Here is a 27,617-nt window from a genome sequence, read left to right as displayed (position 1 = left end):
TCAACTTGTTTCAACACCTGTTGTCCATTCACAATAGACAACAGGGTTGCACCAAGTGGGAAACAGGGTAAGATCATAAGGCTGCTGTTACACGTGTAGTGCGCATGTAGTGCATGACGTGTAGTGCGCGAGATGCTTGCGCATGAGGCCTAACGTTTGTATTGCAATAATCATTGACAGTCAGACATTAAATGTAGAGATTTTGACATCTGCTACGCTTTTCCATTTCCTGAATGGAAAAAAAAGGAAAGCTGAAGTACCCTGAAGTTTGGAGTGGAAGTGCAGTGCTAGCCTCGGCTCAACCACATAAATTGGGGCTTGAATTGGTTGAGCCGAAATCTATAATGGACCTAAAGGTGGCACATGCACTCCATTCTGGTGAATTGGCGGAGTTGGGATGTGCAATGCTTCCCTAAACTAGAGTTAGGGAAAGCTTTTGCACTCCCAGCAGGAAGTATTCTAATGGCGTGACGCCACATAACGGGAAAATAAAATTAAAAAGTGAAGAAGGAAAAAACGAACATAACGGAACAAAACAAAAAAAAAAATAACAATCAAGTAATACGTAAAAATAACGTAACAAAAACGATGGCAACACGCCACATATTGAGTTAAAGTACAAAATTGAAAGTGAACTAACAGAACAGTGAAAATAATGGAACAGTGAACATAACGGAATAACAAACTCATGGCAACACGCCACATATTGAAATAAAATAGAGAAAATTCTCGTAATTGGTGATGGCGCTTTAATTCATTGAATGGGCCAAATAATTCGATTTATAATCGACCTCCCTAGCCACGGTGCGGGAGTAACTTAAACCCCTAAAAAAATAAATAAATAAAAAAAAAAAAGGAAAAAAAAAATGTCATTAATTTACGACATGCGGTGAGTATAGTTACTGTTCGTTTAGTAAAATTTGCTAATTCTAACCTTATTTCTTTTTCATTGATCATTTTTTCTCTTTTGCATTTTCATGGTATAATATTACAATGAGCAGTCATATCAATTAATGACTATTAATGGCACTGATGAACATGGTACAAAAATCCAACAAGCAGCAGCTCAAAACGTGCCCGTTGCACAATATTGCGAGTATATATCTGCGCTATATCGTCATGTATTCGCCGAAGCGAGGATAGCAAACACATATTTTATCCGTACTAACGAAGAGCGCCACAAGACGGCTGTAGCGCATTTTTGGCACACTTTAAAATCGCGCGGCCACATTTACTCTGCTGCATACAGTGGTTGGTATTGTGTTTCAGATGAAGCTTTCTTAACAGAATCACAGCTACGTTTGGACACACACACGGGCGCAGGTTTATTGCTTGATTCTGGTCATCCGGTTGAGGCAGCTAAACTTTACACAATAGAGGGCTTGAGGTGTTTCCTGTTGCGTGAGGGTGTGGCGCATAGCGATGGAAGTAAGTTTAAATAAAACATTAAAGTACAACAATACGCACATATTTATATATATATGTAGGTAAGCACTTTGTGTGCAACAAGAATTCTCCGCAAAGTGCTTAAAGTTAAAATAGCACTACTTAAACCATTTATGTAAGAAATTAGGGTAATAGTCCAGTTGATACTGGTTTCAGTTTTACTGGTAGTGACGATGGTTATGCGGGTAATGAAAAAGCTGTAGGACAGAATTTACATGAAGCTGTTATGCAATTATACGAATTATTTGAATGGCGTAATTCCAGTGGATTTTGGATTACGGGTGAATCGTATGCTGGTAAATATGTACTAGCGTGAGCATATCACATACATTTGGTGCAAAATACAATAGACGCGTGTTTATATACCACAGAAGGGCTTAGCCATTGGTAATGGACTTTCAGATCTATTACATCAACCAAATTATAGTGATTATTTATACCAATTGGAATTGATAGATGATCGTGGTTTGCAACAGTTCCATGAACAAGAAGAAAGGGGTAAAAATGCATAGAACAACATGACTTTTCATGATTTGGGTAAAGAAAAAAAAGTTGAAAGGTTTTTGAAGAAGGATGTAATGGACACGGTTGCACCATGGATATCACAATTATTAAATGATTATACTATTTGCATTTATAGTGGACAGTTGGATATAATCGTTGCTTATCCTTTGACACGTAACTGCTTAAATCATTTCGATTCACTCTCAATAAGTACATTCAATTTCGATGATTTCAAACGTTCATACTCCAACGAGGATGAATCTGTTTCCGTTCCCTACTTTTGGCAAAAATTCGATCCAGAAAATTATTCTATCTGGTTCGGTGAATATAAATATAATAGTGAGCTTACAAAAGTGTTGTGCAATCTCATCACTGGTATGTTTCGACGTCGCGATGAAATGCGTAAGCAAGCCTTTGCTTTAGTGTGCCTGTTTGGTGAGGCATATCCGGTGTTTGGGTGTGGCGCGGTCATGAATTAGCCTTCACCCTATCACCCGATTGGCAAATTGATTACGATTGTTATGCATGAAGGAGATTGGATGCCAATTCGGAGGAAACTAAAAAATGAGTGCCACAATATTTTTCTTGGACAGGTACCGATAAAGATGGACGTAAATTCAATCAGGGTAAAATGCTCAAATAATTACAATATACAAGAGAAAGTATCTGCATAAAAATCAACTGAGATTTGAATGCTTGATTAGTGTTCCGCTTAAAGTTAAAGTTGACCAACTCAATGCATGCATAGTATGCCCTTTCTCAGTAATCCACACCATTAAATATCAAAGCGTACTGTAGGTCGAACGCCCTCTTTTTTTTGTAGTTTCAAAAATTGTAAGTCTTTCGCTTTTGTAAGCGTAGTGTGTTGAAAAACTACGAACGAAAATAAGCTGTTCTTGTTTTTTTTTTTTGTAATAAAAGTTGAAAAGTAATCTTGATTTGTTTGAAATTCGCTGACGCGTAATAAGTATGCGAATAACAATAGTTACTTATTTTTTTTATTTTTTTTTTTTTTTGTTTGTATTACAATAACAAACCCTACTTGATACTGAGTCTGATTAGACCAAAGAGTTAAAAGTGTTATCAAAACAAAGATTTATTAAAGTTTCATGCTTAGCATCGGCTTAGAGCTGGCAGCACTCCTTTTTTTTTTTTTTTTTTTTTTTTTCGTGCCGGTCGCAGCTCTACATTTCACAAGTTATAAATTAAACCAAAACAAAACAAAGGCAATACTTTACGGTGTAATTCGCAACAGAAAGCATAGTCCAGTTAATAAACAATACAAAATGAAAGATACAAAGAACTTTCCACCGCTTAAAAATGATAATCTCTTGAGAGCAGCGCGTGGCGAGCCCGTTGACAGGGTGCCCGTTTGGGTAATGCGTCAGGCTGGACGCTATTTCAAGAGGTACGTAAGCTTCATGATTTCTTTACTATTTGTCGTACACCCGAACTGGCATGTGAAGTGACAATGCAGCCGCTGAGACGTTTCGACTTGGATGCATCTATCATATTTTCAGACATTCTAGTAATACCGCAAGCACTTGGTGTGACAGTGGAAATGCATGCGGGTGTGGGTCCCGTTTTCCCAGAACCATTGCAAACACCTGCTGATTTAGCAAAGCTCACACCTGAGGGAGCGGTGGGGCGCTTGACATATGTTGGCGATGCTATTACAATGATGCGCCACAAGCTAGAAGGACGTGTGCCACTTATTGGTTTCACGGGTGCACCGTGGACACTAATTGGTTACATGATTGAAGGGGGCGGCAGTAAAACGATGTCTAAATCAAAAGCTTGGCTTACCGATTTTCCAGTAGATTCAAAAAGGCTATTATTCATGGTGACTGACGCCATTGTTGATTATTTGGAAATGCCGACAAAGGCCGGTGCACAATTGCTGCAAATTTTCGAATCTTCAGCAGAGCATTTAAGCAAAGAAGATTTTCTGAAATGGGCAGTACCCTACATAAAGAAATTAGTGATAAGTTGGTCGAACGTTTGCAGCAACAATCAATACCTTTAGTGCCTTTGACACTCTTTGCTAAAGGTGCTGGCCACTCATTGAAAGAGCAAGCAACTTTGGATTATGACATTATAGGCTTAGATTGGACTGTGGATCCAGTAGAGGCACGGAAGCAAGTTGGTCCAAATATTGCTTTGCAAGGCAATTTAGATCCGCAGGATATGTATAAAACATCAGAAGAAATTCGTGCAAGCAACGTTATATTGCAAATCTAGGGCACGGTATTACGCCACAAACGCCAATTGTAAGCATGGAAGGTTTTGTGGATGCTGTGCATAAAGCACTTTAAAAATGCCAAACTGATAATGCGAATATAAAGATCTAGCATTGTTTTCATTTGACTTCTATAGCGGCTTATTGTTTTGTAGTAAGTAAAAAGGAATAAATGATTTGGTTGTTAGGTTTTCAGGAAATTGTTTAAAGCTGTTGGAAAAAATGGTTTGTGCTTGAGATTTTCCATGTGAGAAGTCATTCACTACCCATATTTTTTATGTCGCTGTTAGCACATTACTCAGTGGTGACAGAAGGGTGGAAATTCGTTGGGGTTTACTTTGGTGGAAAGGTTTTATTGTTTTAGGGCACTAATATCTGTTGGATCGCACCGATGAAATACGCTGCTATCATTAAGCATGTTTCGAAATCAGCTGATGTCCCTTTTTTGATGGCGTTGTTAGCCCTTATTGCTTTAAATCGATGTAACAATCATTTAAAGCAATTTTTAATTTATTATTTATTTAATAACGTGGAAAAAGTTTAAACAGCGTGACATCAGCTGTGAGATGAATACCCACGGTGTGATGGGAGAGGTACGGGGATATTCTGGTGACGATACGACCAAAATTCTGGGGTCAACGCCTACATTCAATTATCTTCTGAACAATTGCGTGGTGGCCACGGCGCACTAACGCAATTGTTGGAAGAAGCATTCTGTGGCAGATAGTAAATCTGCGTTAGGGTTTTGTTGGCCTCGTTCAGGGGAACGAGAGCAGGGTTAACGGGGTGTTGGCCTCGTTCGGGGTGAACGAGAGCTGGGTTATTTGGGATGGAGGAATGTGGACTATTAAAGTTCATTTTCGTTGTCGTTGGGCGGAAGTAGTACCAGTTTCGCGATTGGCCTGCTAATTTGTCCCTTAATTGTATTGACGTCAACAACACGTACACGGTTATCGGAACCTGGATGTGTGTTGACGACTCTCCCCATTCTCCACTCGTTTGGTTGTAGGTTGTCCTCTTTTATGACGACTAGGTCCCCGGGTTTTAAGTTGGATTGTGGATGTTTCCATTTATACCTTTTCTGGATCTCGGTGAGATATTCCGATTTCCATCTTTTGCAAAAGGTTTGATGAAGGGCTTTCATCTTTTGCCATCGGTTTACAATGGAGGCAGGGTTTTCACTACAGTCGAGTTCAGGTGGAGCTAAAAGATGCCCACCTACGAGAAAATGGCCTGGAGTAAGCGGCTCCAGGTCGGAAGGGTCGTTGGATGAGGGACTTAGAGGTCTCGAGTTGAGGCAGGCCTCAATTCGACATAAGAGGGTTGTAAACTCTTCGAGAATATATTTATAATCGGACGCGATCTTTTTAAAGTGGGTCTTAAAACTTTTTACCCCCGCTTCCCACAAACCTCCCATGTGAGGAGCGCTTGGCGGTATAAAATGCCATTCTATAATGTGATGGCTATATTTAGTCAACGTTCCGTCCCTTGCTTCACGCAGAAATGCTTTAAACTCGGATCGTAAAGATCGAGAAGCTCCCACAAAGTTAGTACCATTGTCGGAGTAAACGTTTTTCGGACAGCCTCGTCTGGATACGAATCTGGCGAAGGCAGCTAGGAAGGACCCGGTACTAAGATCGTTTGTCGCTTCTAGATGGATGGCTTTCGTCGAAAAGCAGACAAACAGGCAAACGTATCCTTTTGAAATTCGACATCCCCTCCCTCGGTAGGATTTTATATCGAATGGTCCCGCGAAATCTACCACAGTGTTAGTGAAGGCCCTAGTAAAGGTGGTGCGCTCTTTCGGAAGGATCCCCATAAGTTGCGTTTGCGTCCGCTTCCTGTAAATAGTGCAGACTTTACAGTTGTGGATAACCGACCTTATCATGACTTTAACGCGTGGGATCCAGTACTGAGTGCGGATATGACGTAGCATCAGCTGGTTCCCTCCATGCAGGGTGGTCTCATGAGAGGATTGGACTATAAGTCTGGATAACCTGCAAGTATAAGGAAGAATAATGGGATGACTTTCATTATGGGACATGTCTTTCGATGCCCCAGTCCGCCCCCCAGTTCGAATGATGCCTTCTTCATCTATATATGGGTTCAGGGGTAAAATCCCACTCTTCCCATTTATTAGATTTCCTGACTTCAAGTTTGCGTACTCTTCTTGATAATGTTGCCTCTGGCATATTGTTATCAATCTTCGTGTTGTTTTTTCTATTTCGTCAGGAGCGATCGAATGAGAATCCCTTTTGAAGGAGGCTTTAGTTTTTGGGTGCGTATTCTGAAAAAACCGAAGAATATAAGATATAACCCGCAAAGCCCTTGGTAAATCGGAAAACCTATCTAGAATATCAAAGTTATTTTTGACCGAAGTTGTATGAACTTTCACCCTCTTTTCTTCGATATTCGTGTTGTAATCTTCTTCGTGTGTTGGCCAATTTTCGTTGTCTTCTTGTAACCAAGAAGGTCCCTGCCACCACAAAGAATTGTCGATTAGATCCGAAGCGAGGAGGCCTCTGCTCGCCAAATCTGCAGGGTTTGACGCAGAGTCTACATGCCGCCATACTTTGACTCCGACTTTGTCGATAATTTTCGTTATTCGATGTGCCACAAACGTTGACCACGAACATGGTGGTTTTCGGATCCATGTCAGTACTATCGTCGAATCTGTCCAAAGGGTTACTTTAATATTGGAAAGTTGCATATTTTCTATGGCCGACTCTATCATTTCTGCAAGTAGGACTGCGCCGCAGAGTTCCAGTCGTGGCAATGATATAGTTTTGACCGGGGCTACTCTCGTCTTGGCCATCAGCAAGTTGGTGAAGACTTGATCCTTCGTTTGTACCCTAAGGAAGACAGTGGCGGCATATACTTTTTCCGAGGCATCGCTGAATCCATGTATTTCGACATTGTCCTTCAATGTGTAGTGAACCCACCGCGGTATGCGTATATCGTTGATCTTTTCGTAGTCAGTCATGAATAATTGCCACCGATGTAGAGTAGTTTCAGACACATCTTCATCCCAGCCTGTCCCTTCCAACCAAATATTTTGCATTATTATTTTGGCTACAATTACGACTGGTGCCAGCCAGCCAAGAGGGTCGAAAAGTTTTGCGATCGCAGAAAGTATTGACCTTTTTGTTACGGCATGGTTATTGTCAAAGGGTTTCGCTGTGAAGTAGAAGTAGTCGAAATGGGCGTTCCACCGGATACCGAGTGCTTTTACCATGCTGGTGTCTTCAAACTCAAGAAAATCCTCGCTTAATAGGTGTTGCTTCGGTATACCCTGTAGAATTTTCTTGCAGTTGGACGTCCATTTTCGCAACGGGAAACCTGCCGATTGCAATGCCGATGATATTTCGTCCCTTGCCTTGATTGCAATTTCGATGTTATGTCCACCGGCGAGTACGTCATCAACGTACATGCAATTCCGCAGGATATCTGCTGCCATTGGATGCGATGTCTCCACGTCATCAGCCAGTTGATGTAGTGTCCGAATCGCAATATACGGAGCACAATTAACCCCAAAGGTTACCGTTTTCAATTCATAAATGTTAATTGGGTTTTTGGGGCATTTGCGAAATATGATTCGCTGATATTTTGTTTGGTCTTCATTTACCCATATTTGGCGATACATTTTTTCTATGTCGCTGTTAAATACGTATTTGAACAGCCGCCAACGTAGTATAAGAACTGTCAGGTCGGATTGAAGAATCGGACCTGGATATAAGGCATCATTTAGACTTTCGCCATTAGTGGTAGGACAAGATGCATTAAATACGACTCTGACTTTTGTCGTTGTACTTCCCTCCTTTATAACAGCATGGTGAGGTAGGAAGTAACAGTCATTTGAGTCTGGCGAAATATTGCCTATTTGTGTCATGTGCCCTAACGTTTCATATTCGGATACAACTCTATTGTATTCCGTTTGAAGGACTGGGTTTTTCGCAAGTCGTGTCTCGTTGCGATAAAATTGAGAACACGCACTTCTTAATGAGGGGCCTAAGTTAAACTCTTTCCTAAAGGGTAAGGAGACTACGTATTTGCCATCGTTGTTCCGAACTGTTGTGGATTTGAATAGCTCCTCGCAGTAAGTGTCATCGTTATTGATGCTCCTTTTCTTTGGAATTTCCTCTATCTCCCAAAAGGCCGCCAATTGTTTATCTAAAGTGACCTCATTGAAATATGAAACTAGGGTCTTATTTGTATCAACCGCATCTGTCCGGCCTGTCATAATCCAGCCGAACACCGTTTCCTGTGCTATTAATGTGTTTAGCACATCTTTCCTAATGCCGCCTAACATAATTTGGGGTTATATGTCTCCGCCCAGAATTGGATCGGCTGGCTCATTGACAAAGAATCGTTTGTCAGCCAGTACTAAGTCAGGGAATGCTTGCCTAGTCATTGCGTTTATTTGGCAAGTTGGAAGATTCCCTGTCAATTGTGGTAAAACCAGCATGATCGTATTGATCTCGATTAATGGGTCGGTTGGTGACCGCAGTTGTATGTTGCACGCTTCTTTTACTTGTGCAGACATTGTATTATTGATGCCCGAAACTTGGGTATGCAGGTGTTTGGATGGCAGATTAATTCTGCGCTTTAGTTTCTCGGTAATGAATGAACATTCAGATCCCGAGTCTATTAGGGCTCTCGCCGAATAGTCAACACCATTAAAATGAATATTGACCTGAGCTGTCCCTAGTAATACCCCTTTATTTGTGTTTGCGAAACATGAGTTCACATTATTAATCGGAGCGTTTTCTCTTTCAGCATTGCGTCGTATTTGAGCTTCCCGTGAGGTAGATGCTCCGATAGTGTCAGAAGTATTTGTTGGTTTTGGCTGATTCGAAATATGAAGCAGCGTATGATGTCTTAAATGACATGTGGCACAGTTCATTTGACTGGTGCACTTTGTCACCGAATGGCCAGCAGAAAGGCAGTTTATACACCCACGGCTGCTCTTAATTTGTTCAAACCGTTTATTGGGTGTTAAACGTAAGAACTTTTCGACATCTTACACGTAGGTTTGGCTACACTTGCACTTGCCTGATAGGACCCTAATTTTTTAGCATATGTGTCTGTTGTCGAACGAGATACTTGTGGCTTTGAGGTTTTGGAAACTGTATCCCCTCTCAGATCAGTCACGGTTTCTAAGGTTTGGAAACGATTGGATAAGAATCTATCCATATCAGCCCATTTTGAAATTTCCGTTTTGTTTTCAATTGTTTGTTCCCAGAGTGCCAGTGTGGTTTCTGGCAGTTTTGTGGAACATAGATATGTTATAATTGCATCCCAGTTTGATATGTCTATATGATGACATTGGAGCGCCGAGATGCAATTATTTATTTCACGTTGCAGTTTCTTTATAGAGCTACCGCATTCACTCTCAACTGCTTTCAAACTAAAAAGAATTTTTAATTGGGCGTTTACTAAGATACGTTTATTTTCGTATCTATCACAAAGATTTTTCCACGCTGTTTCGAAACCGTCTTTCGTTAAAGGACATCGCCCAACTATCTCTTTGGCCTCACCTTGAGTCTTTTGGTTTAAATAATATAATTTTTTACTGCTTCGAGGTTTTTGTTACGTATATATATAGCAGTGAACATGTCTCTAAATGAAGGCCAAGAAAGGTAATCTCCTTTGAAAACGTCCGTATCACACGGTGGCAGGCGCACGCGATATTCCCTGTCTCCTGAGCTTTCTTCTTTCTTTTCAGCTTTCTCAAGTTTTTCCGAAAGTTCAGCCATCGCTGCCTGGCACTTGAGAAAGCTGAAGTATGTAATTTTGTGCTTCTTTTTGATGGCCGACAGCTCTTTTGCCTCCAGTTCTGAGGAGCTCAAGAGTTCTTCATATGTCTGCTTCACCTTCTCCCATAGCGATTTCAACTCCTTTTGGACTAAGAGGGTGTGTTTTGTATGGTCTGAAGGGGACATATCATTATAGTCATTTTCAAACTCAGTCACTGCCTCTGCTTGGCGTATATAGGTATCCATTATATTATTGAAATATTAATTAATTAATTGCCTTTGCAGATAGTACTGATTGAAAATGAACTGGAATGAAGGAATGTATTCGAGATAGATTTCTCGGTGAAGTGGCCTTGAAGCTTGCAAGAAAGCTAGTAGTTTGAGGGAATGTACAAGAGCGTGGTGGCAACGGCGCGCACCCACGTAATCGTTAAAAGAAAGTGCTAATGCAGCTGTGTTAACGAATTTTGTAAGCCAATAAGTAATGGCTAGTGAAGAAAGTGGTGTTAGTGAAAAGATAAAGAAATGTATGAACGTTCGTTATGGACTTTTTGGTAATTTAACCAAGGGCTGTGATCTTTTGTATCACAAAAAATTAGATCAGTCAAAAACTGATTTGTGTATTGCCGCAAGTGAAAAATAAAAATAATTCAATTTTTAAAAAATTGAACAGGAAATAAGCCTTTTGGCCACCCAAACAACAACAACAATATATGTGTATGTAACTAAGTGCACTTTGTACTATAGCACCAAACTAAATTGCAAACGTATTGCCCGTGTAAATAAGTGCAAGCGATTTTTATGTGGAAGAAAATTTTATTTAATTAAATGTGCGCCTAAAATAAATTTACAGGTTTCTGAAAAAGTAACCTTACCAAATCGAATTTTGTGCAGTGGATTAAATGAATTTTTTTTTGATAAATCCTGCAAAGGTGAAAATAGAAAAGTGACGCAAATCGGTGTTTGAGGTTATGTTAACCCTTTAGAGCAGTGTTGTGCTACCTTGAGCTGTGTCCGGAAAATCTTACCGCTGGTGGGGGATTGTTCCGGATAGTCACAAGGCGTGTTGCACAAACTTTAAATAACTGCGTTAAGCGCCTTTTTCTATTTTTGCACAAAGTAAAAACTTCTCACTTCACGAAGAAAAAAAAAACAAAATCACTTGCACTATTACATATAAAGAGTCACTTGTAATTTGTAATTTTATTTAGAACTTTTATTAAAAGTGAAAAGGAAAACCCTACCTAGCGCGGAATATTTTCAACCACGTACCTTTATTAATTCGTTGATCCGGAGTACTCGAATGTGAATTAAATTTTGTTGTTGGATGTTTCCAAAAGGTACCACCAAAATTTATCAGTTGTTGTATATTGGATATAAATCGCTGGTATCACCAAGAAAGTTTTATTATTTGCTGTTGAAATTTTTGGTTTTTCCTGTGTATTATCACTTCCTTGCTTTAATGCCTAGAGAGTTGAGTGGACTGTAATTGTGTGACTGGTTCTCTTTACCGGCGCGGTAAGGACCATGAACAAATGCGTGGTGGCAACGGCGCGCACCCACGTATTTGTTAAATAATAGTTAAGGCGAAAAAGGGAGAAGAAAATAAAAACACCAAAAAGATTTCGTATTAATAAAAAGAATTCACAAAGTGCATTTATTTATATAAATACAACAAGTGTTAAGAAAAGGTTTAACAAATGTTGTGGAAAATGATATATATGTGATAATAATTTTGAAAAGTTGAACTTACGTGAACGGGCGATTACGTGTTCCTTTGCTGGCTGCTGGATTAAAAGAGGACGAGACTCTTTGCTACATGAGCCGATGAACCCACGATACAGCTCCTTCGTTGGGTTTCCCGGCAACAAAGTTGCCGTACCGCGGGCTCACAGCGGTAAAAATCTAGGATACATACGTACTACCACTCACACATGCCTGTGTGTATAGTGATCACAAGAATATGTGGGTGGTAGTAACGAAAGAAAATAACCAAAGAAAGTTATGTTACGAGGGGGGGGGGGGGGGGGGGGGGAGATATATTTAGGCCTGTGGCCTAAACAGTGATCATTAAACTTTAACTTGTTGTCAATCTGTACCCCTAAATACTTAAATATTTGAACTTCCTCTATTTTTGTATTCATAATTTCTAGATCAATTTTCGGCGAATCTTTATTAAACGTTCTGCATATGATTATAAAGCTTGTTTTGTTAACATTTAATTTTACTTTATTACTGCAAAGCCACCTGTATAGTGAATTAAGATCTTCTTGCATTTTACTCTTATTTCAATGCTAAGGATATATCATTAATATAAATTTTAAATAGGACTGGGGCCAATACCGACCCTTGTGGCAGTCCTATTTCTATAACGGCCTCCTCCGAGACCACCGATTCTATAGCCGTTCTTTGTTTCGGTTTGTTAAAAAACTATTAAACCATTTCAGCTCAATGTCCCTTATCCCGATTTTACGTAAATTAGCGAGCATTATATTTCTATTTTATTATTATCAAAGTAGCTAACAAGTTCACTTCTAGCTCTAAATTTTTTTTCTAAATTGGTAATGTGTTAATCGGTTTTAGATCTTCCGCTAGAATGGAACTTTTTACTTTACGAATAGGTACTATTGTTGATATTTTCCATGATTCAGGCACTATTCCAGCTCTGAGGGACTTATTTACAACTTCGGCTTGGAAATGTCCCACATAGGATACCGAATCTTTAATAATACCTTCAGAAAGAAGGTTTTTCCACCAACTACATTTTAAATCGGTTAACTATCCGAGTTAACTCTTCAACCGAAATTTCTTTAAACTCTAGACATGTATTGGTACTGGACTGCAAATTTTGGCCACTATCTAGACTTTCATTCTTGGTTAATATCAACAATACTATCAATAAAAAATGAGTTTAACGCTATAGCAATATCCTCTGGGGGTTCAGAAGTAATATCCTTTACAATTGCCGTCTATATATTATCTTTCATTTCAGTTAGGTTTACTGCTTGTTTAAGATGCCTCCCATTGATTTGCTACCCGAACTGTTTAAGTCAATCCTATTCTCCATATACTTAACTTCTTTCTTTTTTATAAGCTTTTTATAATACTTCGCAACATTGTTGTACTCTGTGAAATCACCCGTTGACAAAGCTTCGGACCGTAAGTGGTATTTTAGCTTGCTTATTTCGGTCAATTCGTGGTCGTACCACTTATTTCTCAGTTTTACGCTTTAGCCTTTCTCGATCGTTAATACCCCCATACAATTGATTAGACAGGTACTTATGTACTTGACCATGTCATCTACAATCATGCCGTTCAATATACTAAAGTCGCAATTTCTTAATAAATTTAAAAGGCTGTCGGCAGTATAATTCTCCCAAGTCGTTGAGGTAATCATCCTTCGCAAGCCACCTGTATATTAACTTTGATGGAAAACGAGACTGTTTCGTGATCGGATATTCTATTATTTAGTAGTTTTACATAAGACTGTATGTTTGCATTTGTGTATAATAGATCGATTTTTGTTTGTGACGTTTCTGTAACTCTAGTATTAAAATTTCTCATTTGTTTCATAGCGCAACGAGCGAAAATCTCATTTAATTTACAGCTATGTGCGGAAGCTACATTAAGGTTTATGTTAAAATCACCAATTAAAGGGGAATTGGTGTCACTTTCATAAACATCTGTTAGTATGGTATCTAATTAGTCTAAAAATTCACTATCGCTAGCGCCCGGGGTATGGTATAACACACTAATTTGCCATTTGAAATCAAAGTTTTTTAATTTGATTATTGCACACCAGACGTATAGATCTATTATAAAAAATAAATAAATGTAAGGCGCGATAACCTCCGAAGAGATCTAAGGCCGAGCTTCTCTTCCAATTTGCGTCGTGCTCCTCTTGATTTTCCCTACAAATCGGCCGGACGGGACCTACATGTTTTATGCCGACTCAGAACGGCATCTGCAAGGCAGATGAGTTTTCACTGAGAGCTTTTCATGGCAGAAATACACCCGGAGTGCTTGCCAAACACTGCCGAGGGGCGACCCCGCTTAGAAAAATTGTCTTCTAATTGAAAAATCTTATTTCTAAAATTTTGATGTTGCTTTGCCCGGGAGTTGAACCCAGGGCATACGGTGTGATAGGCGGAGCACGCTACCATCACACCACGGTGGCCGCCACTATTATATCTAACCTTAAAATCGATTTCTTCTTTCAAAAGTAATACAACCCCTCCTGTGTGCCTGCTATGCGAATCGCAACGAACTGTTTTATAAAAAGCAATATTGATTTCCCCATCAGTAATATCTGATGTTATGCAAGCTTCAGAGCACAATACTCACGAGTGCTTTCTATTGAGGAGCAGAACGATTGCCAGGACACAGCCTTCGCTACCCTTATAGCTTTTTTGTATGCTTTGAGCGCTTTGAGTTGTGAGGAACTCATTAAATGCCTACCGTACTGTCGTTCTAAGTTTCCTAAGGTCCCCGCTCCACCAGGGTGGGGACTTCTTTTTATGAATAATAAATGGGGTGCACTTGTTGTAAGAGGTAGTTATCCCGAGCTCTACCTTTCCGACTAGCTCATCGAGCTTTTGCGGGCTGTTTATGATAGGTTCGCTTATTTCTGGCGTAGTTAGCCTTACAAATTTATCCCACTTTGTTCTTCTTGGGTTTCTGTAGCGATGAGTCTGGCCAGATCCAAATTTGATTTCGAAGAAGATCCAGCGGTGGTCGAGAGAGAGGCTTTGTCTGACACTCCAGTTTGCAACTGGCGCCGGGTTATCATCGGTTGTCAAAGTTAGATCTAGGACTTCCTCCCAGCCCTGAAACCTTTCTGAACTAGGGAATATAAAAGTTGGCCTGTGGCCGCTGTTGCAAATACTGAGGTTGGAATTAAGAATAAAGTGTAGAAGGAACTCACCTCTCTCGTTGGTTGAGGAGCTGCCCCATATCGTGTTTCTTGCATTGGCGTCGCAGCCGATAATTTTGCTACACCCGCCGGTATTATTTATAAAGTTTGCCAGCTCTGGAGGTGGAGCCATACTGTCATGGGCCATGTAGGCAGAGACCACGTAGATGGCCTGTTTGGACACGCCCTCTAGCTTTACCACTGTTAGGTCTGCTGTGTTGTAATTTGAACATAAGAAAGCATTTAAACCTCTTTTATTAAAATGCCTGCTATTGGCTTACCTGCATCCGTTTTGTAGAACAGATTGTGTATGCTGATGTTTAGCCCCCTGATTGCCTGATTGTGGACCCAGGGCTCTTGGATTGGCCTGATGTTGATATCCTCCTCACCGAGAAGGATTTTGAGATTATCTGTAGCACTTTTAGAGTGCTGCAGATTAATCTGAATACACTTAGACTTCTGTTGTGTCCCCGTCCTTGATGATGATACCCTGCAGCAGATTATTTGCCCTTTCTATTTCATCAGGGTCGTCTTCAGCGGGATTGTGTCGCCGCAGAATACCTTCACCTTGGCCATGCGAAAATCAAAGGCGATTTTGTAGTCCGCCCTGGCCAGAGTCTCTAGGGACTCTTCGTAAATGGCCACCAGGATTGGTTTGTTGATTTTCGACGGCGTTTCCTCCTTTTTGAACTGCCATTCTGCAACGGCCGGAATGTTGCTGTTGTATAATTTGATGCAGTCCAGCAACTCCTCTCCCGAGTCCTCCAGGGGTGAAGCCAAATGCGCGCACGGGGTCTTTTTGGAACCTCTAAGGCAGGTATTAGCCTTAGCTGGAATTTGTTTACCTCTCCGCTAATTTGTGCTACACACCTTGTCAGAAATTCCAACGAGACCTGGTCTGCGCACCTGATGATCCTGTATCCTCTCAGGGTCTCGGAGGAGTCAAAGACTGGGAGAGGTCTAGTCGGGTTGTCGCGCACGTGCCGCATGGCAAGTTTCGACAGCCCGACCTCGATCTCCATCCAGTTCTGCTGAATCTTTGCTGGCGATCGACTGTCAGCATACACTATGGCCATTTGCAGGTGGTCTCTGCCGACTTCACAGAAGTGCCTCCTGGATGTCTGTCCATTTCCGCCCGTTTGAGCTTTTTCGAAACAGCCTCCCTTCTCTTTTGAGAAACGCCCCAGCCGAGCTTGGTTGTCTAGGTTGTTGAGGAGTCGGCTGCTCCCTTTGGAAGCGTTGATACTCCTCCACCACCGATGTGAGAAATGCGACGTCAACGGAACCGCTTGCGATCTCGCCATTTTGTATTCTCCGTAGAGTATACAGCGCTTGCTGGTACCTGTTACGCTTAACCTGTCTTTGGCTTTTTTCCTTTTCTTTCCTTTTGAGGCCTGTGTACTGTGGTTGGTACCACCAGCCTCTTTAGAGTTGAAAGTTGGTCCCTTGGTGCTGTTTTTTGTTCTTGTTGGTCCCACGAGTAAGCCGGAAAAGGTTGGTCACTCGTCCGCAGAGCCGGTATGCGTTGAGAAGGCACTTAACAACCGAGCTTGCACGAGCGTCGGAGGGGACCGTTCGGGATCGGCAATTGTATTAACCCACCCGCTGACCATTCATCCATCGGCACGGGTACCTCAACACCTTGGATTGGGGTGGTGCTGGTGCGGCAATCCTCCCATCGCTTACAGTCGCAGGAGACGTAAACTGACCTATTGATATCTGTTTACAACCCCACGGTTGCAAGCCACGAGAGGCTTTCCTCTTAGTTCACCACCGTCTGAGGTTCTCTAATAGAGAGATTCCTCAGGCAGTCATTTAAGCCCCCTCGCCAGCGAAAAGGCGACCAGCACGAGAGGGATCGCTCAAGTACTCAGGCAACATTCCAATCTTGATATTAAAAACAAATTTCATACTGTGATAAAATATAATCTGTCTTCCCATCATAGTTTTTATTGGAGTGTCGTATGGCAGCTTAAGGATAAATCTCATAGCTTTATTTTGCATACCTGTAGCTTATCTACTTGTGCATCGCTAGCAATAAAAAATATTGTTGGACAATATATAAAGTGCGGCTCAATTATGGATCCGTATACTTTCAATTTATATTTTTTACATATATTTACATTCTCTTCCAGAATCCAATTTTCTTGGCAATTTTAGCAACTATATATTCAATGTGATCATTAAACTTTAACTTGGTGTCAATCTGTACGCCTAAATACTTAAATATTTGAACTTCCTCTATTTTGTATTCATAACTTCTAGATCACTTTTCGGCGAATCTTTATTAAACGTTCTGCATATGATCATAAAGGCCTCCGTGGTGTGATGGTAACGTGCTCCGCCTATCACACCGTATGCCCTGGGTTCAACTCCCGGGCAAAGCAACATCAAAATTTTAGAAATAAGATTTTTCAATTAGAAGAAAATTTTTCTAAGCGGGGTCGCCCCTCGGCAGTGTCTGGCAAGCGCTCCGATTGTATTTCTGCCATGAAAAGCTCTCAGTGAAAACTCATCTGCCTTGCAGATGCCGTTCGGAGTCGGCATAAAACATGTAGGTCCCGTCCGGCCAATTTGTAGGGAAAAATCAAAAGAGGAGCACGACGCAAATTGGAAGAGAAGCTCGGCCTTAGATCTCTTCGGAGGTTATCGCGCCTTACATTTATTTTTTTTTTTTATATGATCATAAAGCTTGTTTTGTTAACACTTAATTTTAGTTTATTACTGCAAAGCCACCTGTATAGTGAATAAAGATCTTCTTGCATTTTACTCTTAGCTAACGTTAAGTCCGATTCACTTAATTCTAGTCGGGCATCATCCGCAAACAACCTAATTTTGCCGTATTTCAATGCTAAGGATATATCATTAATATAAATGTTAAATAGGACTGGGGCCAATACCGAGCCTTGTGACAGTCCTATTTCTACAACGGCCTCCTCCGAGACCACCGATTCTATAGCCGTTCTTTGTTTCGGTTTGTTAAAAAACTCTTAAACCATTTCAGCTCAATGTCCCTTCTCCCGATGTGACGTAAATTAGCGAGCATTACATTTCTATCAATTGTTTCAAAAGCTCTTTTTAAATCAATGAACACTGCGACTGTACTTTTCTGTGAACTAAGTTCTTCTTTCCAGCTCGATATGACATAATTTAACGCAGATTCACAGGAGTGCCTTTCTCTGAAACCTGATTGTTCTTTAATAAGTATTTTATTATTTTCAAGGTAGCTAACAAGTTGACTTTTTACGTCTAACTCTAAAATGTTTTCTAAATTTGGTAATGTGTTAATCGGTTTCAGATCTTCCGCTAGAACGGAACTTTTTACTTTCCGAATAGGTACTATTGTTGATATTTTCCATGATTGAGGCACTATTCCAGCTGTGAGGGACTTATTTACAACTTCGGCATAGAAATGTCCTATATAGGATACCGAATCTTTAATAACACCTTCAGAAAGAAGGTTTTTTCCACCAACTATATTTTGAAATCGGTCTACTATCCGAGTTAACTCTTCAACCGAAATTTCTTTAAACTCCAGACATGTATTCGTACTGGACTGCAAATTTTGGCCACTATCTAGACTTTCATTCTTGGTTAATATCAACAATACTATCAATAAAAAATGAGTTTAACGCTTTAGCAATATCCTCTGAGGTTTCATAAGCATTATCCTTTACAATTACCGTCCGTATATTTTCTTTCACTTCAATTAGGTTTACTGCTTGTTTAAGATGCCTCCACATTGATTTGCTACCCGAACTGTTTAAATCAATCCTATTCTCCATATAACTAAACTTTTTTCTTTTTTATAAGCTTTTTATAATACTTCGCAAAATTGTTGTACTCTGTGAAATCACCCGTTGACAAAGCTTCGGACCGTAAGTGGTATTTTAGCTTATTTATTTCGGTCAATTCGTGGTCGTACACTTATTTCTCAGTTTTACGCTTTTGCCTTTCTCGATCGTTAATACCCCCATACAATTGATTAGACAGGTACTTATGTAGTTGACCATGTCATCTACAATCATGCCGTTCAATATACTAAAATCGCAATTTCTTAATAAATTTAAAAGGCTGTCGGCAGTATAATTCTCCCAAGTCGTTGAGGTAATCATCCTTCGCAAGCCACCTATATATTAACTTTGATGGAAAACGAGACTGTTTCGTGATCGGATATACTATTATTTAGTAGTTTTACACAAGACTATGTTTGCATTTGTGTATAATAGATCGATTTTTCGATCTCTTTACATTCCTCAACTTTATGCTTCCCTAAACACTTGCTACATCTTTGCTTGTGAGTGCAATTACTTGTTATGTGATTGAATCCTAAACATTTATAGCACCCTCTGACGATTTGCCCATCGTAAACTGGGCATTGATCCCAACCAACGTCAATTTTTTTGCATTTCAAAGCGCCTTCTAAATATTTGTGCTCATTTTCTATTATGGCATTGATATGTGCAGTTCTGTTATCTTTCTTATACTGTTTTCACACAGAAACCTAATGATCTCATTTCACCTGCTAATGAAATCGTAAATTTTTTGCTTTCACACAGAAGTTACTGCTCGATTAGTGTGAAGGATGAGACAGACAATCATGGCGGAACTATACAAGGTGGGAGCATGGTGACATACCTACAAACAAACAAAATTCCATTACTTGTAAATTCGATGGACAAATGTCAAAATCATACTGCGCGGGTAGTTGATGTATCAAATCAAATAAAAAAGGTTATAATCAGCTGTTCGATGCGGCCACCTTGTATCGTTCCGCCATGCAGACAATGACAAATGCTTTGACAAATGACATTTTTAAGCACTGAACACACCAAAAACTAAGAAGCGGAAACGGAAGCGGAACGCTGCCAACAGAGTTGCATTTTGCTTTTGACTTCATTAAGCATTCGATTAGCTACTAATGAAATAATAATAGATTCGAATTTTGTAGGGAAGATTGAGCTCAATAAGCGTCTTAATGTAGAAAACTGCCTTTATTATTCAATAAGCCGTCTGTGTGAAAACAGTATTAGAATTAATAATTTTTACACATTTCAATTTGGCCTCTCTCAATACCTCATTTTGAGCAGCAATCCTGCTAACTATTTCTTCTTCCTTATGTTCCGGACTAATTTTAGCAACAACAATTTTTGGGTAATGGACTTTGGGTTCAGCAATATTATAGGTATTATGTCTAATCTTTCAGTCAGGGCATCTTTTATTTTGTTTTTATCATTGGTTGACTTTGCATTTATTATTATAGTACCATTGTTTTTATTTACTATCCTTCCTATATTTAACTGAGAGGGATCTATCTTGTTCAAATCTGTTTTGGTTTTCTCAATGGCTTGTTTCACTTTCGGCTTAATAACAATTGGAGGGATGCCTTTTGTAACAGTGGCATATGTAGAAACATTTGCACCGACAACACCACCGGACCACTCCCTCTAGTTAGCTGGGGAGAAGAGGGTGCGGCCGTGGCGCGAGTCACCCCCTGCTGCACCAAGACGACGCGAGTGGTGTCTTCGAACTACCCTTCCCTCCGTCGTCCAGGTCTGGTAAGGAATGACTCGCTGCCCGAACGACGGCACGACCCCCTCTCCGTAGCTCTGGTTTTGGCCGTGAGCCGATGCGTGCGCACAAGGGGCTACCGCTGTGCCGTTAAGGTGCACCTCCCCTCCGCCACGGGTCGACCCACGGCGTCACGGCTGGTACAACCCCGCCCCTTTACGCACCTTCTACTAGTGTGCAAGTAAGGAGGCGGGGGTGTCCAGAGGCACTAACCCGAGTCCTCGCAGTCTCTTCACCAGGTGACCGACCCCGCGGACTACCGATCCTGCCGAAGACTACCGATCAATCCGATACCGCCAACCGACCCCGCCCGGAACGAGCCACCGCTGTCCAGGTAAACACCATCGCCAGCCTGCTTCCCCTCTCACCCCGGCCCTGGTACGCGCTCCGTAGCCCACCGCCGCTGCCGTCGCATCTTCGCCCCTCTGGTGCCGCCGCTGCATCCGTCACGCCGCTGCTACGACGACCACTGGCCGCTTGCCATCCTACCGCCGTTAAGTCGCTGCATCCGTCCCGCCGCTGCTACGACGACCGTTGGCCGTCCGCCATCCTACCGCCGTTAAGCTGCTGCAGCCGTCTCGCCGCTGCTACGACGACCACTGGCCGCTTGCCATCCTACCGCCGTTAAGTCGCTACATCCGTCCCGCCGCTGCTACGACGACCATCGGCCGTCCGCCATCCTACCGCCGTTAAGCCGCTTCATCCGTCCCGCCGCTGCTACGACGACCGCTGGCCGTCCGCCATCCTACCGCCGTTAAGCCGCTGCATCCGTCCCGCAGCTCCTACGACGACCGTTGGCCGTCCGCCATCCTACCGCCGTTAAGCCGCTGCATCCGTCCCGCCGCTGCTACGACGACCGCTGGCCGCTTGCCATCCTACCGCCGTTAAGCCGCTGCATCCGTCACGCCGCTGCTACGTTGACCGTTGGCCGTCTGCCATCCTACCTCCGTTAAGCCCCTACATCTGTCCCGCCGCTGCTACGACGAACGTTGGCCGTCCGCCATCCTACCGCCGTTAAGCCGCTGCATCCGTCCCGCCGCTGCTACGACGACCGCTGGCCACTTGCCATCCTACCGCCGTTAAGCCGCTGCATCCGTCACGCCGCTTCTACGTTGACCGTTGGCCGTCTGCCATCCTACCTCCGTTAAGCCCTTACATCTGTCCCGCCGCTGCTACGACGAACGTTGGCCGTCCGCCATCCTACCGCCGTTAAGCCGCTGCTACGACGACCGCTGGCCGTCCGCCATCCTACCGCCGTTAAGCCGCTGCATCCGTCCCGCCGCTGCTACGACGACCGCTGGCCGCTTGCCATCCTACCGCCGTTAAGCCGCTGCATCTGTCACGCCGCTGCTACGTTGACCGTTGGCCGTCTGCCATCCTACCTCCGTTAAGCCCCTACATCTGTCCCGCCGCTGCTACGACGAACGTTGGCCGTCCGCCATCCTACCGCCGTTAGGCCGCTGCATCCGTCCCGCCGCTGCTACGACGACCGCTGGCCGTCCGCCATCCTACCGCCGTTAAGCCGCTGCATCCGTCCCGCCGCTCCTACGACGACCGTTGGCCGTCCGCCATCCTACCGCCGTTAATCCGCTGCTTCTATCCTGCCGCTGCCTACGTACCGCCGTACCAAATCCGTCCGTTACCCGACCGTTCAACCGTCCTACCTAACCTCCTCTGCCCCAACGACCGTTAGCCGCCACTCCGCCCCCTCACCATCTTGCGACGGAAAGCTGCTGCCCGTCTAATACCTCCAGCCGTGTGTGCGTGTGTTCGTAACACATAAATATTGTGTATTTATTCAGTATAGGTTTGTGGGACCTTTACTCGACTCTGGATTGACTGAGCGTTACCCCAGCCTTAGAAAAAACCAACCTCATAACCTCCTCGCTAGTACTCTTCCTGATGCTCCACGTTGTAGCTGCCATAGCCACAACATGTATTCTGAGCTCTGCCATTGCTCCTTTGGGTATTTCCTTATGCCGAAATCTATTTTCTGGCCACTATTAGCTTGCTCCTCTAAGTCGACTAGGTCCATGCAACCACAAATCATTGCCCACTACTTCACTAGCACTCAAAGCTCTTGTCAAGAGATCAGCTGGATTATCAATAGTGCTGACATGGCACCACTTGTAAATGTCAGTATTAGCTTGAACAGATGCCACTCGATTTGCCACGTAAACTTTCAGCTGGCATGGCAACTTGCGCAACCAATGCAAAACTATCATTGAATCTATAGTTATAATTAAGAACGAGAATTTTCCACCATCGGCATGGGCGCTTGGAAGAGTTTGCAAACTGATAACGAGCAAGGACGGATTGATGCGAAACGTGGTAGTACGAACTGCGACCAGTGCGCTAGTTAGACCTGACCAGAATGTCTGTGTCTTACCAGTTGATACAACTGCATAATCATATGCGAGCTAGACATATTGAGCGAGCTCAACGGCGCCATTGTTCCGTATGAACTGATATTCATACGAAGTGTGAATGAACCCAACGAGGAATTATTACAACCATGTTGGTGAGCGAAGTTAGTTGTGTTTTATAAGTGAGCAAGGCAGGACGTGCTGCGTGTGTTGGTCGATCATATTGTGAGAGATCTAATAAATGTCGTTTTTTTGCTAAGGCTTTTCCAACTAAAGTGTTTGTGTTTTATTTATTGGGCTTTTCACTGGGCTACGAAACAACATCAGAACTCTCAACGGGAATTTGGTAATAAGTCTTAACTAAATCAACATAGCTGAAAACTTTTGCGCCATGAAGAAGAAAACCAGTCATGTATATGGAGAACGGGATAACGATCTGCAATTTTTACAAAATTTAAATACCGACATACTCCACAAAGTCGCCATTTCCTATCAGGTTTGGGTTCCATGTGTAATGGACTATCCCAACAACTTTTTGATGGCCTACATTACTACTTACTTAATTAACGCTTAACGTTTAAACGGTTATGGCCGTCCAATAAGGCGCGCCAGTTGCTTCTTCGCTCTGCCAACTAGCGCCAATTGCTCACACCAAGGGAGACCAAAGTACCTTTTATTGGTAAGAGTGATTTTCGCTGGATTTCAGAGCTGATGTTGTTTTTAGTGTTAATGCTGGTTCCCAAATAAACGAAGTCTTTTACTATTTCGAAGTTATGGCTGCCAACAGTAGCGTGGTTGCCAAGGCGCATATGCTCTGACACAGGTACTTCGTTTTATCCTCATTCACCATCAAACTCATCCTTACCGCTTCTTTTTCCAGTTTGGAGTAAGCAGAACTAATGGCGCGGGTGTTCAGCCCGATGATATCAATGTCATCAGCATATACCAGCAATTTCACATTTTTATAGAATATTTTTCCGGAGCGGTTAAGTTCTGCACCTAGTATAATTTTCTCCCCGATCAAATGAAAGAAATCGCACGATTGGGAGTCACCCTGTCTTAAACCACGTTTAGTTTCGAACGGCTGGTAAACCAAATTCAGACATAGCTCCTTTTCGTGCTGTCGAAGGTGGCTTTAAAATCGACGAAGAGATAATGTGTGCCGATTCTTTTTTCGCGGGTTTTTTCCAAGATTTGGCGCACTGTGAAAATCTGGTAGATGGTAAATTTACCAGGTCTGAAGCCGCACTAATGAGGTGCAATCAGCCGATTCACGGTTGGCTTCAATTTTCGGACAATACACAATGCACTCACGCCTTTGTGCCTCTGCTTTTTTTACTCCTGAATAGGCCTCCTCTTGTTGCGCTCGCTTTTAACGTCACCCTGTAGGCAGCGTTGTTGTTGTAGCGATAATGACACTCCCCGAAGGCCTTGGGGAGTGTTATCGATGTTGATGGTCCTTTTCCGGATGCATATCCGATACGTTCCTGTAACAAGCGCCATAAAGGTACTAGCCCCACCATCCCGGGAACGATTTGGTATGACCCCATGAAACCTTCTACTACGCCATAATGTCCTCCCACCCTCTAGATCCCTCAGGAGTTCGGGGTCGCCAGAACCTCGGCTGCTAATGAAACAGGATTCGCCACGGGTAGGTGAGGTCGGCAATTGGGTTGGAGAGGATATATATTGCGCTGGTAACCCCTTGAGAGGGGTTGCGCTACACAACCCCTTGAATCAATTTGGTATTTTAGTCGCCTCTTACGACAGAAAAACCTACCGCGGGCATATTCTAAACCCCCTAAGCCATAGGCAGTATGGCGATAATGAATCTACGAGTTTTAGGTTTTTGTGTGTTTACTTTAATTCACTTTGTAAATGCTTACTACGCTAAGACAATTTTATTTCATTTGCATATCATATACTAAAAGTAACTCTTATTTTTTAATAAAAGTATAAATTTAATGTGAGTACTTCGTGTCGAATTTAAATGTGCGTGCCGGCGTTTCGATGATGAGACGACGATATAATGATTGACAACTTTTTCTTCCTTTTTAAGTGCACTTGTATTTCGTTTTGTTTCGTTCTTTCGCTTTTGCTGGGTTACCAGCGTAGTTCGATTGTTTAGGTTACCACAGAGGTCCCCCCAGACTTTACGTCCTAAAACGGACGGGAAGTCTTATTTTGCGACCGCGGCTATTAGTAGGCGTTTCATTTGTGGTGATCGTCGATGAGGTGGTCGCTTGGGTTGAATTCTGACCGATTGGAATCGTTTGAGATGGGATGTCTGGTTTATCTGATGATGGTGTTGCTGCAGCTCCTTGGGTTGAGCTTTGTGGTGTTATGACTGTCGGCGATTGCGTATGTTGTTTTACTTCCATAAATGCGGGTTTTAATCTATCTATAGATATATTTACTCGATTGTGATTTATTTCGACGTTAAAATACTTTGGGTGTTTAGAAACTACGAGATACGGGCCATCGTACGGCGGTTGAAATGCTGGTCTGGTTTTGTCGTTGCGCACGAATACATGAGTTGTGTCGGCTAATTTGCTGAATACAAAAGCTTTCGTAGCGTCGTGACTTGGGCGTACCTTCTGCATTATATCTGTGAGCTGTCTAGCGAAATCTCATTGCGGTATGTGGTTGTAGCTGTCATTGAAAAACTGACCTGGTAACCGTAGATTAGTGCCGTAAACGAGTTGCGCAGCTGTGGTTCTGATGTCAGGTTTAAATGCAGAGCGAAGGCCTAGTAGCAATATAGGCAGATGATCAACCCAATCATTTCGTTCGATACACGTAATTGCAGTTTTGAGTGTTCGATGCCATCGTTCGATGATTCCGTTCGCCTGTGGATGATATGCTGTTGTACGCAGATGTGTTATGCCTAGCATGCGTGACAGCTCCTTGAAGAGTTGGGACTCAAACTGCCTTCCTTGGTCGGTAGTGATGCGGGCTGGTATACCAAATCGTGAGAACCAAATGTTGACTAGTTTTTTGGCTACTGTTTCTGCGCATATGTCGTGAATAGGTAAAATGTTTCAGGCCAGCGAGTGTACCTGTCAATGATCGTGAGGCAGTACTGGTAATCGTTAGATGGCGGTAATGGACCTATTATGTCCACATTAATGTGCTCAAACCTGGTTGATGGTAACGGTATTGGCTGTAACGGAGATCGGACGTGTTTGCTAACCTTAGATCGTTGGCAGCTGAGGCATCTTTGAACTATGTTTGCTATTTCCTTTCCCATGCTTGCTCGAACACCACCGTGCGAAATACCATGCATCTTGTCGACGATATTCCTACGGAATGATTTTGGTATGAATCGACGTACCTCTGCCGTGGAGACATCGCAGCAGATTTTATATTTCGTGCCTGGTAAGCGTATGCATTTCAATTGGAGGGAAGTATTACCTTCTATTAGTGTTTTTAATTCCGGACATTTCGTTTGCTGTTCGGCGATATGATTGAACTCGATTGTTATTGGCTCGATTGCTTCTATACGCGACAGTGCGTCGGCGGTTGTATTTTCAATACCAGAAAGATAAATTGCCCGATAAAATCTAGTTGTCGCAGCTGCCGTGGTGACGCCTTTTCCGGTTTTTGCTTAAATGCGTAAACGAGTGGCTTATGATCGGTTCGTATCTCGAAAGGTCTCCCTCTAAAAAGCAACGAAAGTGCTTTATGGCCATATATATTGCGAGCAACTCCCTGTCGTAGGTGCTATACCTCCGTTGGGTATCGGCCAACTTTTTGCTATAAAATGCCAGTGGCTGGAGATTATTATTAACTATTTGGTGGAGTGCAGCACCAATAGCAGTATCGCTGGCGTCTGTGCACAGCGATATTCTAGCGTTTGTCGCTGGGTGAACGAGGAGGGTTGCGTTTGCCAGTTGCTTCTTGCACTCATTAAAATGGTTCGTGGTTTCTTCGTTGAATTTAATAGGAGTGTTATCGTTTTTTCGGTTCCCCGGAATTAAAGTGATTAAAGGTATTTGATGACGTACTGCATTGGGAACGAAACGGCGGTAAAAGTTGATCATCGCCAAGAATCGCCGTAGTTCTTTGGGAAATGGAGTGGAAAATTTATGATGGCTTGCACTTTTTCAGGCAATGGTTTAGTGCCTTCCGCTGTGACAACGTGCTCGACAAAATCTATCTGATTTTGCATAAATTTGCATTTTTTGAGGTTAATAGTCAAGTGAAATTGCCGTAAACGTTCAAAAACTTGTCGCGATTGGATTTTATGTTCGTTGACGCTTTCTGAAGCGATGCACACGTCATCGATGTAAACAAAAACAAATTCCAGTCCTCGAAAAACAGCATGCATGAACCGTTGGAATGTTTGTGCAGCATTGCACAGACCAAATGTCATGTGCGTAAACTCAAATAGCCCGAATGGCATGGTTATTGCCGTCTTCGGGATGTCGCTGGGCTCGATTGGAATTTGGTGATAAACGCGGTTCAATTTTGCTGAACACCCGTTTTTGGTATAGGAAGTGTGTGAAGTCTTGTATATGTGGCAGTGGATAACGATCCGGTATTGTTTGGGCGTTGAGAGCGCGATAGTCGCCACATGGTCGCCACTTGCCTTCTTTACCATGTGTAGTGGGGAAGCGTACGAACTTTTAGACGGGCGACAAATTCCGAGTCCGATTAAGTATTCAAACTCGTCTTTTGCCGCTTTGAGTTTGTCTGGGGCGAGTCGTCTAGGTCGGGCAAAAACAGGTGGACCCTTTTTTTCGATGCAGTGAGTTACACCCGTTTGAGTTTTGGAAGGAGCTGGTGCGTTCATGTCGGTGATTTCACCAAACTCACCGAGC

General features: G+C 42.6%; 1 protein-coding gene and 1 pseudogene across 3 annotated transcripts in view; both read left to right on the top strand.

Annotated features, from left to right (window-relative positions):
- Positions 1 to 986: 986 nt before the first annotated feature.
- The window catches only part of LOC137237060 (methionine--tRNA ligase, mitochondrial-like), a 268,963-nt gene continuing 242,332 nt past the window's right edge, over positions 987 to 27,617 (top strand). For all 3 annotated transcript variants that reach the window (XM_067760243.1, XM_067760241.1, XM_067760242.1), the window contains exon 1: positions 987 to 1,428. In XM_067760243.1, the coding sequence (XP_067616344.1) occupies positions 1,014 to 1,428 (415 nt within the window). In that variant the 5' untranslated portion in view covers positions 987 to 1,013. The remainder of the gene's footprint in view (positions 1,429 to 27,617) is intronic.
- On the top strand, positions 3,169 to 4,265 carry LOC137241708 (uroporphyrinogen decarboxylase-like; annotated as a pseudogene).

The sequence above is a fragment of the Eurosta solidaginis genome, chromosome 1, assembly GCF_040869045.1.
Source record: "Eurosta solidaginis isolate ZX-2024a chromosome 1, ASM4086904v1, whole genome shotgun sequence".
Lineage (NCBI taxonomy): Eukaryota > Metazoa > Arthropoda > Insecta > Diptera > Tephritidae > Eurosta > Eurosta solidaginis.
This window is presented reverse-complemented; position numbering and strand designations above follow the sequence as displayed.